This window comes from Erpetoichthys calabaricus, chromosome 7 (assembly GCF_900747795.2).
Source record: "Erpetoichthys calabaricus chromosome 7, fErpCal1.3, whole genome shotgun sequence".
Classification (NCBI taxonomy): domain Eukaryota; kingdom Metazoa; phylum Chordata; class Cladistia; order Polypteriformes; family Polypteridae; genus Erpetoichthys; species Erpetoichthys calabaricus.
In genome coordinates this window covers 72785544-72797742 of record NC_041400.2, presented here as the reverse complement: position 1 = coordinate 72797742, position 12199 = coordinate 72785544, and the positions used below count along the sequence as shown (strand labels likewise).

The 12199-nt window shown below is 37.1% G+C and overlaps 1 protein-coding gene across 1 annotated transcript in view; it reads left to right on the top strand.

Moving 5' to 3' along the window:
• ptpra (protein tyrosine phosphatase receptor type A) overlaps window positions 1–12199 on the top strand; it is a 237339-nt gene that overhangs the window by 162766 nt on the left and 62374 nt on the right. The window contains exons 5-7 of the mRNA XM_028804668.2: window positions 42–62; window positions 580–664; window positions 6169–6242. Of these exons, the coding sequence (XP_028660501.2) occupies window positions 42–62; window positions 580–664; window positions 6169–6242 (180 nt within the window). The remainder of the gene's footprint in view (window positions 1–41; window positions 63–579; window positions 665–6168; window positions 6243–12199) is intronic.

Sequence of the window (12199 nt, the reverse complement as noted above, 5' to 3'; positions counted from 1 at the left end):
TTTAAATGTTCTCATGCTCTATGGCTATGTTTTTGTTGTAGGAGGAGCTTCAAATGGACCTGGTAAGGCAACTTGGCAAACACCGATCTAATACCAACATTTGTCTGGTGAATCTGATTCAAGTTAGCCTTATGTGTACTGTTGTTGAAACATTTAGTTTTGTGGATTATCTTTGATTTTACTTGTCTGATTCTGTCCATAAAATTTGTTCACATATCTGTGCATAGCCCAATTATGTTTCACATCCAGTCTAAATAGGTGATGCATGCTAACTCTTAGGACAGCAACTGTTGTCCAAAAAGCTCTTTAAAAAAGTCCTTACTCTCTTGTGTAAAATAAATCTAAAGAGAATTGTTCTGATGTCTTATATGGTTAATTGCTTTACTTAGTTCATATCAAACTGACCTACTGTATAAAATCCTTCAATGTTTCAAATAGCGTAGGTACTCTAGTCAGGTCACTCTTGCTTTAATCTTGTGCATGCTTTTACTTATGACCAGATGGATAGTTTTTGTTAGGTTAGCCTAGTAAATGGAAGGCTGAATGGAGAACATTGACACATATTTTGTATTTTTATAGATGATACTCCAATCATCGCTGTTATGGTGGCTGTCTCATCTCTGCTGGTTATTGTCTTCATAGTCATCGTTCTGTATATGCTCAGGTGAGCCATGATGTGAGAAGAGATTTTGCTACAAGAGTGGAAAATTTCTTCCTATACTTGTCATTAATTTGGGTTGATTTAAAAAAAAAAAAAAGTAGTACATCTTAAAAACTGTATTATTCAAGTTATTAAAGCAAATATGTGATATACAATTTGACTTATAATCCTGAAATTGGAATGCAATTCTATAGAGAGAGAGAGAGAGAGACATACAGACATATCCATTGAGTTCTATTTAAAATAAGCATGACTAAGCAGCACTCATCATTTTGCCACATTTCTTAAAAATGATAAGTGATCAAAAGTACCGTTAAAACCATAATATTACAGATGAGGAGTGTATGAGGAAAAAATCTGGAGCTGTGTTCTTATAAAAGACCATCATAAACTGGATTAAGCAGATTCTATAATGGATAAGGGGATTAAATATATTTGTAATATTTCCTAGAAAACCCTAATGTTTTATTAGTGTGCTTCAGTAGTTTGGCAGATTTTATGTTATGTATGTATTTATTCATTTACATATTTTCTGCAGTGCCAGACCGATTAAACATCTTCAGTAAACCATCATCTAGTATAACATCTTAGCTTCATTGTTTACCTTTAATTGTGATACCGCTGAAAATAGAATGGAATTGGCAAGCATAATCAGTACTGTGTTACTCTTTCCTGGGAATGCACGTTTGACCTAATCCTAAAAAGGGTTTGCTTCTTGCTTAGCAATACTGGTTTCTGAATTTTGCCATTGTGACAATAATAAAATAAAAGTAAAAAAATAAAAAATAAAAATCTAGCTAAACAGTGTGTAATGTTTTCTACCTTCATAGCAATATTAAATTTTCAACTTTGCCATTTTGACAAAATTAAGAGAAAAAGTAAAGAAAAAATGTCTTAATAAAGAAAAATATGCAATGTTTAATAACTGAAACTACAGTAACCAGTTTTTGACAAGTGATTCAAGTAAAAACAAGGTAGCAAAGTTCAACGACTAAGTTAAATGATATAAAAGTTGAAGTAATTCACATTTTTTAGTTACTTCATCCCAAATGTTATCACATTTTTCGTTTCTAAATATTTTTGCAACAATGAGTCATATTAATACCATGTAGCTATCAATGTACCCTTAATAGGCTTGTGGTGGCTCAAACGTTTTCATACACAGCAGATTCCATGTAAAAATAATGTAAAAATTGGATTGATTGATGTGTGTTGGTGGTGGAGGGTCTGTGAGTAACTTTTTCTCAGTTTTCTTAAATATAACCATTTTGAAAGTTTACCCAATGGAGTGTACCATGTAATTACCAACACCAAAATAACTGTTACTTCAAAATGACCAATGCTAGCATAAAATCACCATTTCCATAGATCTTACTTTTTTTGGTGCTTTTTATGGTTACTTGCCTAAATCAGCAAGAAAAGGGTGCAGCTGTGTGAGACAGTAAACTACTTTGTAGTTAAAGTCCCCAAAGAATGTTTCTGTTTTTTAAGACAGAGAAGTTTACAGAATCGCCAGTGCTTTTCAATGGATGATTTTGAAATTTCAAAACTTTTTGTACAGTATGTCCTGTTCAAGATATCTCAACAAAAATTGAACCATCTTGACAAAGGTCTTTGAAGAATAAGTATGCAAATTTCAACAAAATTAGTCAAATGGGGGTCCTAGTTGTCTGATACAGACACAGACAGACAGATAGATGGACATGGCTATTGCAGTAGGTGTTGTATGCATTATGTAAGAATGCATCAAAAAATAAATGAACATGTTAAAAATCTCTGTAATACATAACAACATATGTAATTTTTGGGTTAAATGTAGCACATTAGCTACAGTTTGCAGCATAAACAAAAGGAACCACTGGTTTAAAACCGCAAACAGCTGCACCAAAGTGCTGTACAAAGTACTGTATAACAAAGCAAACTAGTGACATAAAAACACCGAAATAACTATACAAATAAAGACAATGCAATTTGGTCTCCAAACTCCAACGCTTAAACGAACATAATGACTTCCAAGCTGTAATAAAACAAACAAATTATTCATTGTCTTTAAAAGCCATAGAAAAAAATAAGTGTCTTTAAATGAGATTTAAATGGCAGGACCGTGGAAGCAGTTTGTAACAAATACTCATTCCAGAGTCTTGGAGCAGCCACAAAAAAAAAAAACAAGATCCCCTTTCCTTGTATGTGTTTTGAACCATTGTATTTTAAATAATCAAGGGAATAATAAGATAACTGTTAAGGAATTGAACCAATAAATGGAATTATTAACTGGGTTTTCAGCTATTGTGTCGTCTTTATAAAATGTTTTTCTCTATGACTGGTGTCAGTGCCACTAGATGGCTCAGTGATTAGCTGTTTTGGCTTTTGCCTAGAACCAAGTTGATTGGTAACATGTCCTGTTCTATCACTATAAATGCCTTCTGTATGATTTAGTGAGTATAGAGTTTTTTTCTTTCCTGCTATTGCTGCTGATATGGTAAACTGCTTCAGTCTGATCTTAAAAGCAGCATAATAGTTTTGTATGTGGCAATGCATTGTAGATGTACTGCTTTTGTTTGATAGCACAGCATTGCACAATTTGCAGCAAACTTTATTAACCTTTTGCTCAAAATATTGCGAATCCAAGCTATGTTAATTTAATTGTGTTAAACACTGAAGGGTATCCATTCTGCTTATATACAATGATCTAATGTGTGATTTAAATATTGGTCATATGTAGTAATAATGTTATGTGAACATGGTGCAATGAAATTCTTTCTTACTTGCTTGTGTCTGTTTCCATGAACAACATGCCTTAAAGCAAGTCTGTATCAGCCTTAACAGTTACATTTTTCAATGCGAATTTGAATCAACGTTATAATCAAAAAGATTGTTTATTACAAAACTCTTAGTATAAGGTAATTAAACATTTGTTAATCACTAATTCCTTGCTTCTAAAGGCCTTCAGCTTTGACAGGGCAATGTTAATTATTTTTAAACAGTTATGTTCCTGAAAACTACACCAGTGAAATAACCAAAAGCAGGCAGACACCATTCCCCTTCTAATGAACCTGAGGCATGAGCAAGCAGATCCCATTGTCGTCTTCAGAAACCCAGGAAATTGTCAGAACATGTGAACAAAGAAAACTCAAGTTAGCTAGCAAAATTCCAGCATCTCAGAGTCCTCCTATAGTTGTTTCAGCTACTTAAATAATTTGACCACTATAAAACAATGGCTGTTTGGTTCTTCTGCTGCAAACAGATTCCACAGTCTCTGTAATTTATAATTATATTCAAGAAGAAAAATCAACAGCTGATGACTTCATTTAACTTGTCACCAAACTAATGTGTTTCAAAGTGTAGACTTTTATGCTATACATAAATTTGTATATACAATTAGGTCCATAAATATTTGGACAGAGACAACGTTTTTCTAATTTTGGTTCTGTATATTACCACAATGAATTTTAAATGAAACAGCTCAGATGCAGTTGAAGTGCAGACTTTCAACTTTAATTCAGTGGGGTGAACAAAACGATTGCATAAAAATGTGAGGCAACTAAAGCATTTTTTAACACAATCCCTTTATTTCAAGGGCTCAAAAGTAATTGGACAAATTAAATAACTGGAAATAAAATGTTCATTTCTAATACTTGGTTGAAAACCCTTTGCTGGCAATGACAGCCTGAAGCCTTGAACTCATGGACATCACCAGATGCTGGGTTTCCTCCTTTTTAATGCTCTGCCGGGCCTTTACTGCAGCGGCTTTCAGTTGATGTTTGTTTGTGGGCCTTTCTGTCTGAAGTTTAGTCTTCAACAAGTGAAATGCATGCTCAATTGGGTTAAGATCAGGTGACTGACTTGGCCATTCAAGAATTTTCCACTTCTTTGCTTTAATAAACTCCTGGGTTGCTTTGGCTGTATGTTTTGGGTCATTGTCCATCTGTATCGTGAAACGCCGCCCAATCAATTTGACTGCATTTAGCTGGATTTGAGCAGACAGTATGTCTCTGAACACCTCAGAATTCATTTGGCTGCTTCTGTCCTGTGTCACATCATCAATAAACACTAGTGTCCCAGTGCCACTGGCAGCCATGCACGCCCAAGCCATCACACTGCCTTCACCGTGTTTTACAGATGATGTGGTATGCTTTGGATAATGAGCTGTTCCACACCTTTTCCATACTTTTTTCTTGCCATATTCTGGTAGAGGTTAATCTTGGTTTCACCTGTCCAAAGAATGTTTTTCCAGAACTGTGCTGGCTTTTTTAGATGTTCTTTAGCAAAGTCCAATCTAGCCTTTCTATTCTTGAGGCTTATAAGTGGCTTGCAGCTTGCAGTGCACCCTCTGTATTTACTTTCATGCAGTCTTCTCTTTATGGTAGACTTGGATATCGATAAGCCTACCCCCTGGAGAGTGTTGTTCACTTGGTTGGCTGTTGTGAAGGGGTTTCTCTTCACCATGGAAATGATTCTGTGGTCATCCACCACTGTTGTCTTCCGTGGACGTCCAGGTCTTTTTGCGTTGCTGAGTTCACCAGTGCTTGCTTTCTTTCTCAGGATGTACCAAACTGTAGATTTTGCAACTCGTAATATTGTAGCAATTTCTCGGATGGGTTTTTTCTGATTTCGCAGCTTAAGGATGGCTTCTTTCACCTGAATGGTGAGCTCCTTTGACCGCATGTTGTCTGTTCACAGCAAAATCTTCCACATGCAAGCACCACTCCTCAAATCAAACTCTAGGCCTTTTATCTGCTTAATTGATAATGACATAACGACGGACTTGCCCACACCTGCCCATGAAATAGCCTTGAGTCAATTGTCCAATTACTTTTGAGCCCCTGAAATGAAGGGATTGTGTTAAACAAATGCTTTAGTTGCCTCACATTTTTATGCAATCGTTTTGTTCACCCCACTGAATTAAAGTTGAAAGTCTGCACTTCAACTGCATCTGAGTTGTTTCATTTAAAATTCATTGTGGTAATGTACAGAACCAAAATTAGAAAAAAGTTGTCTCTGTCCAAATATTTATGGACCTAACTGTATATAATATATAATGGTTCCAATTAATCAGAGACATTATTTATTGAATGAACTCTGGTAAATTGTACAAAACCGTCATTAACTCTGCTTTATGGTCATTTTGCACAAATGTGTTAAATTATGATCCCTGAGTAGAAAAGCCATACAAATGATATTCCCTTCTACATTCTAACCTAAAATTGCAAACATCAGACTTGTGTGGCTTTGCTGTTTTCAAAATAGCAATAAACTAATAGGCGCATAGCTGAGGGAAGAAGAGTAAGATTCTATTACTTGTACCTTGGTTTACAAAAAAAAGGGTTTGTTTTCAATGATTCTCTATTACTATATACCTGTAATTAGTCATTATTAGTATATTTAAAAGCCTTATTTTTTATTATGTCTTGGTCATTTTATGAATATGGTGTGTTGTTATACAAGATGTACAACAGCCTTTAAAAAAATTTTCTTCTCCTAATTTGGTATTGTCTGTCCATTTTTAGATTTAAGAAGTACAAACAAGCAGGGAGCCATTCAAACTCCTTCAGACTTCAAAATGGCCGTGCAGATGACACAGGTAAGATGAAAGTTGTGTTTTTTGACAGCAAATTTCCTTTGCATAGAATCACCAGTACACTCTGACTAAGGTAATAAAAATGTTCTCATGTCATTCTGTCAACTGCAAGGTCAGATCTACTATGAAACTACTGAAGCTTAAGCCTCAGGGACCCTAATCCTAAAGGGGCCCCAGAAGTGACTTTAATTTTCACCCATCCCCCGCCCCCACTCAAAAACCATAAGGCATAGGACAGTGAGATACTGCAGTACAGCAATTTTTGTCAAAATCTGAGATTTAGTGGTTACATTTTTTAAAAAAAATATTTGGCTGTCATTGATCAAACAGTGGTCCCAGACCTAGCTGCTGGTTGTGAAAGGGACCTAAAAATGTACGTCCGCCACTGGTCATCTACATGGATAAATGATATCAGTTGTTAACTGTTTAAAGCCGATGTCACATTACGTGACTTCTATTTGTGGGGTGTGTCAGATTTTCCAAGCCCATTTGCTGATCTCATTGTTGGACATGTCAATTTACACAACTTAAAATTGTTACACAGGTCACATTTATTGACTGCGTGATGACCTTCTTGTTTAGACGTTTTCACCCGTTTATGTGATAACCAATAGCATGCTGCTTGATAGAGGCCATGCTGTACACAGAGTTAGCAGGTACAACGAGTTAAGCTGTCCTTTTTTTTTTCTTTTTCATTCTGTTGTGTTACATAAAACACGATACATCAGACAAACAAGATTCTCCTCTGTTTGTGAGCTCCAGCGGCCCCATGTTCCTTGTTCCTTGTCAATGCCTTATATGCATTGAACTTCTGGTTGAGCATTGGTTATCATGTCTCATGCCACACAGTGCCTGCCTTAGGAGTTGGTCATGGACTGGTTAGAATAAGTCCCTGGGTATATCACATTATGCGACTGACTTTGTGGGAGCACAGTGCCAACTGTCTCTGATTTCTTAATATTATGTAATTGAAGACTATGACTGAAAATCACTGGAAGACATGGCCTTAACTCTGAAAGTGAAAGTTTGGAAGTGTCTGCCTCTTCAATTTTTAAGCCACTTGTATGTAATTGTCTTTGTTCAGTAATAAAAGATTGGTATAGTTCTATTTTTCGCTGCCATGATGGTAATAAACTAGCTAAAGATATAAATATATTTAAATCTGATATGCACAATATGGGAGAATAAAATGTATCTTTTTCAACAGGAAAGTGATTGGTCTTTTATTTATTACTGAGTTGCCATTTCCTGTAAACATTATTTATAAGAGCTTTAGACCACCTTTGTTCAGATTTGAACTACAGATAAGACAATAAAATCACCACCTGACTATTTTAAACATCATCTGTTTCATGGATTGTTTTTGAAGCATACTATTTTACTTGGCATGTTCTACTCTTTTTATTAAGTTGTGTTATGTTTCAAAATACAAGGAAATAAAAATAAATAAACAGTGCCTACTTTTGCTGATAATGGCAGGCTTCTAATTTTTAAGTTTGACCGGACCATGTCTAAAAGACATTGGGAAACACAAGTACAAATATGATCAGCCTCAACAATCAGCAACACCTGGAGTTTGACTGATGATACATTGTAGTTTACCACAGCCTAGGCCTGTGTATTGTTGTTTTGCCAGAATCCTGTCATATACAGGTGCTGGTCATAAAATTAGAATATCATGACAAAGTTGATTTATTTCAGTAATTCCATTCAAAAAGTGAAACTTGTATATTAGATTCATTCATTACACAAAGACTGATGTATTTCAAATGTTTATTTCTTTTAATGTTGATGATTATAACTGACAACTAATGAAAGTTCCAAATTCAGTATCTCGGAAAATTAGAATATCAATTAAGACCAATGCAAAAAAAGGATTTTTAGAAATGTTGGCCAACTGAAAGGTATGAACATGAAAAGTATGAGCATGTACAGCACTCAATATTTAGTTGGGGCTCCTTTGGCCTGGATTACTGCAGCAATGCAGCGTGGCATGGAGTCGATCAGTCTGTGGCACTGCTCAGGTGTTATGAGAGCCCATGTTGCTCTGATAGTCGCCTTCAGGTCTTCTGAATTGTTGGGTCTGGCGTATTACATCCTCCTCTTCACAATACCCCATAGATTTTCTATGGGGTTAAGGTCAGGCGAGTTTGCTGGCCAATCAAGAACAGGGATACCATGGTCCTTAAACCAGGTACTGGTAGCTTTGGCACTGTGTGCAGGTGCCAGGTTCTGTTGGAAAATGAAATCTGCGTCTCCATAAAGTTCGTGCAGCAGCAGGAAGCATGAAGTGCTCTAAAACTTTCTGGTAGACGGCTGCGTTGACCTTGGACCTCAGAAAACACAATGGACCAACACCAGCAGATGACATGGCGCCTCAAACCATCACTGACTGTGGAAACTTTACACTGGACCTCAAGCAACGTGGATTCTGTGCCTCTCCTCTCTTCCTCCAGACTCTGGGACCTTGATTTCCAAAGGAAATGCAAAATTTACTTTCATAAGAGAACATAACTTTGGACCACTCAGCAGCAGTCCAGTCCTTTTTGTCTTTAGCCCAGGCGAGACGCTTCTGACGCTGTCTCTTGTTCAAGAGTGGCTTGACACAAGGAATGCGACAGCTGAAACCCATGTCTTGCATACGTCTGTGCGTGGTGGTTCTTGAAGCACTGACTCCAGCTGCAGTCCACTCTTTGTGACTCTCCCCCACATTTTTGAATGGGTTTTGTTTCACAATCCTCTCCAGGGTGCGGTTATCCCTATTGATTGTACACTTTTTTCTACCACATCTTGTCCTTCCCTTCCCCTCTCTATTAATGTGCTTGGACACAGAGCTCTGTGAACAGCCAGCCTCTTTAGCAATGACCTTTTGTGTCTTGCCCCCCTTGTGCAAGGTGTCAGTGGTCGTCTTTTGGACAACTGTCAAGTCAGCAGTCTTCACCATGATTGTGTAGCCTACAGAACTAGACTGAGAGACCATTTAAAGGCTTTTGCAGGTGTTTTGAGTTAATTAGCTGATTACGAGTGTGGCACCAGGTGTCTTCAATATTGAACCTTTTCACAATATTCTAATTTTCCGAGATACTGAATTTGGAACTTTCATTAGTTGTCAGTTATAATCATCAACATTAAAAGAAATAAACATTTGAAATACATCAGTCTGTGTGTAATGAATGAATCTAATATACAAGCTTCACTTTTTGAATGGAATTACTGAAATAAATCAACTTTGTCATGATATTCTAATTTTATGACCAGCACCTGTATTATGGTAAACTGCTTAAGAATGCATTGTCACAGTTTATAAATATTAGTGCTCCAAACTGTCTTACCATAATCAAGAAGTGCATTATCCTATGCTAATGGCCTTTTCACTCTTTTGTTTCCCCTATCCATCATTTTGTTGCCTACAGTCTGGCTTGCTGAGATCATCATCATCCAGTACTCCATGTATGTTTAATTGTGCCAGCGTCTACCGTACCCTTACTCTTATTTTTTTTCCTGTAAATGTAGTTCAAATTTGTTATGTATTGTTAAACTTGGATCATGTTAGTAGCAAGTAGTGATTAGAGTAAAAGTTCATTTTTATTGCCCGAGCTCCCTTCTTCCTTAACTAATCATATATTGAAATATTGCAGTAGTAGCTTAGAACTGCTGTTCTTCAGACAGTCGCTCAGAAACTAACCTGTATTTTTACTATGGCTGTCTTATCTTTATCAGAATGAAATGTACACTGGGTGAAAAGTGCCTTACAGTTCAGTGGTCTGTGAAAGGCTATCTATAGATTAAACTTTGATTTCTGGCAGGAGTGGGTTCAAAAGTACACATAAGCAAGGAAACCTATGATTGAAATTGAAGGCAGCCTTCCAACTAAATGCAGTGCAGGAAACCAAAGCACTTGTATTTTCCACCATATAGATAGATAGATAGATACATACATACATACATACATACATACATACATACATACATACATACATACATACTTTATTAATCCCAATGGGAAATTCACATTCTCCAGCAGCAGCATACTGATACAATAAATAATATTAAATTAAAGACTGATAATAATGCAGGTGAAAAAACAGACAATAACTTTGTATAATGTTAAATGTTAACGTTTACCCTTGGGTGGAATTAAGGAGTCGCATAGTTTGGGGGAGGAACGATCTCCTCAATCTGTCAGTCTAGCAGGACAGTGACAGCAGTCTGTCGCTGAAGCTGCTCTTCTGTCTGGAGATGATACTATTTAGTGGATGCAGTGGATTCTCCATAATTGATAGGAGCCTGCTGAGCGCCCATCGCTCTGCCACAGATGTCAAGCTGTCCAGCTCCATGCCAACAATAGAGCCTGCCTTCCTCACCAGTTTGTCCAGGCGTGAGGCGTCTTTCTTCTTAATGCTGCCTCCCCAGCACACCACCGTGTAGAAGAGGGCGCTCGCCACAACTGTCTGATAGAACATCTGCAGCATCTTATTGCAGATGTTGAAGGACGCCAGCCTTCTAAGGAAGTATAGCCGGCTCTGTCCTCTCTTGCACAGAGAATCAGTATTGGCAGTCCAGTCTAATTTATCATCCAGCTGCACTCCCAGATATTTATAGGTCTGCACCATCTGCACACAGTCACCTTTGATGATCACGGGGTCCATGAGGGGTCTGGGCCTCCTAAAATCCACCACCAGCTCCTTGGTTTTGTTGGTGTTCCGTTGTAGGTGGTTTGAGTCGCACCATTTAGCAAAGTCATTGATTAGGTCCCTATACTCCTCCTCCAGCCCATTCCTAATGCAGCCCACGATAGCAGTGTCATCAGCGAACTTTTGCACGTAGCAGGACTCCAAGTTGTATTGGAAGTCCGATGTATATAGGCTGAACAGGACCGGAGAAAGTACAATCCTTTGCCTCTATATCTTTTTTTTGGGTCTCTGTCAATACACAATTCTGAAGTGACAACACTACTTGTGCATAGAAAGATAAAGGGGTTTCTTCCCAACCCCATACCCCCCAATCCCAAATAAAAAACCACACAAGAAATTCCACAGCATATTGTGCTGCCATGCTTGTTAGGAGCCAATGTTCTTGATCCACTACATCACCTATGCAATACATTTAAGCAGTTACAACCCTTATCCTCTTTACTTTGTAATTCTTTTCTCAAATTCTTCATCTACCTGGTATGAAAACTGGTTTCACTGACATTGCAGTTTAAAGTGGCAATCTGAACTGCTAACAACCCTTCATCACAAAAAATAACATGCTGTGATGATGCAGTGATGAATGATAACCAAAGACACTATTTAAATATTTCCTTTACATTTCCACAACACTCTTTGTTGTTGTGCACTATAAATTGTACAGTCAGTACAATACACCAAAGTGGATAAAAATACGCCTGTGTATATAAACCTGCATGTTTCATCTGCTGTTGGAGGTAAAGACCTAATTCACTACTTCATTTTTGTTAACACTTGTATATGTTTGTATGTTCATGCATTTTCATGCACTAAATCTGCATTCATCTGTCTGTCATTTTGCATTAAAATAAGGTGTGTGGAGAAAAAAAATCAGAAGTCTTTGCCTACTTTCCCAGTTATGATGGTATGATACTGGGTAAATTCTTCCTTAGTGCTTGGAGCATACATACGCTCAGCCTCATCTGCAGGAGGCAGGCAGGGGCAGTTGCTACAGAATGGGCAGTGGGAGTCATAGAATATAATTGATTTAACTGGTGTACTGTCATTTGCCTTTGTTATGTGGATGCAGAAAATAAAGAAAAAAACAGAAATATCAGTCACATACAGGTCTCTACCAGAGGGCTATCCTTTGGAAAACATCCCTTCACTCCCCTGTCATTGGCCATTCAGCAGTTGCTTGCTGACTGGCTACAAATTTAAATCTCCTTTTTAAAAAAAAAAAAAAAAAAAAAAAATTGAAAGCATTTCTTTTAACTTTGTGTATTTTGT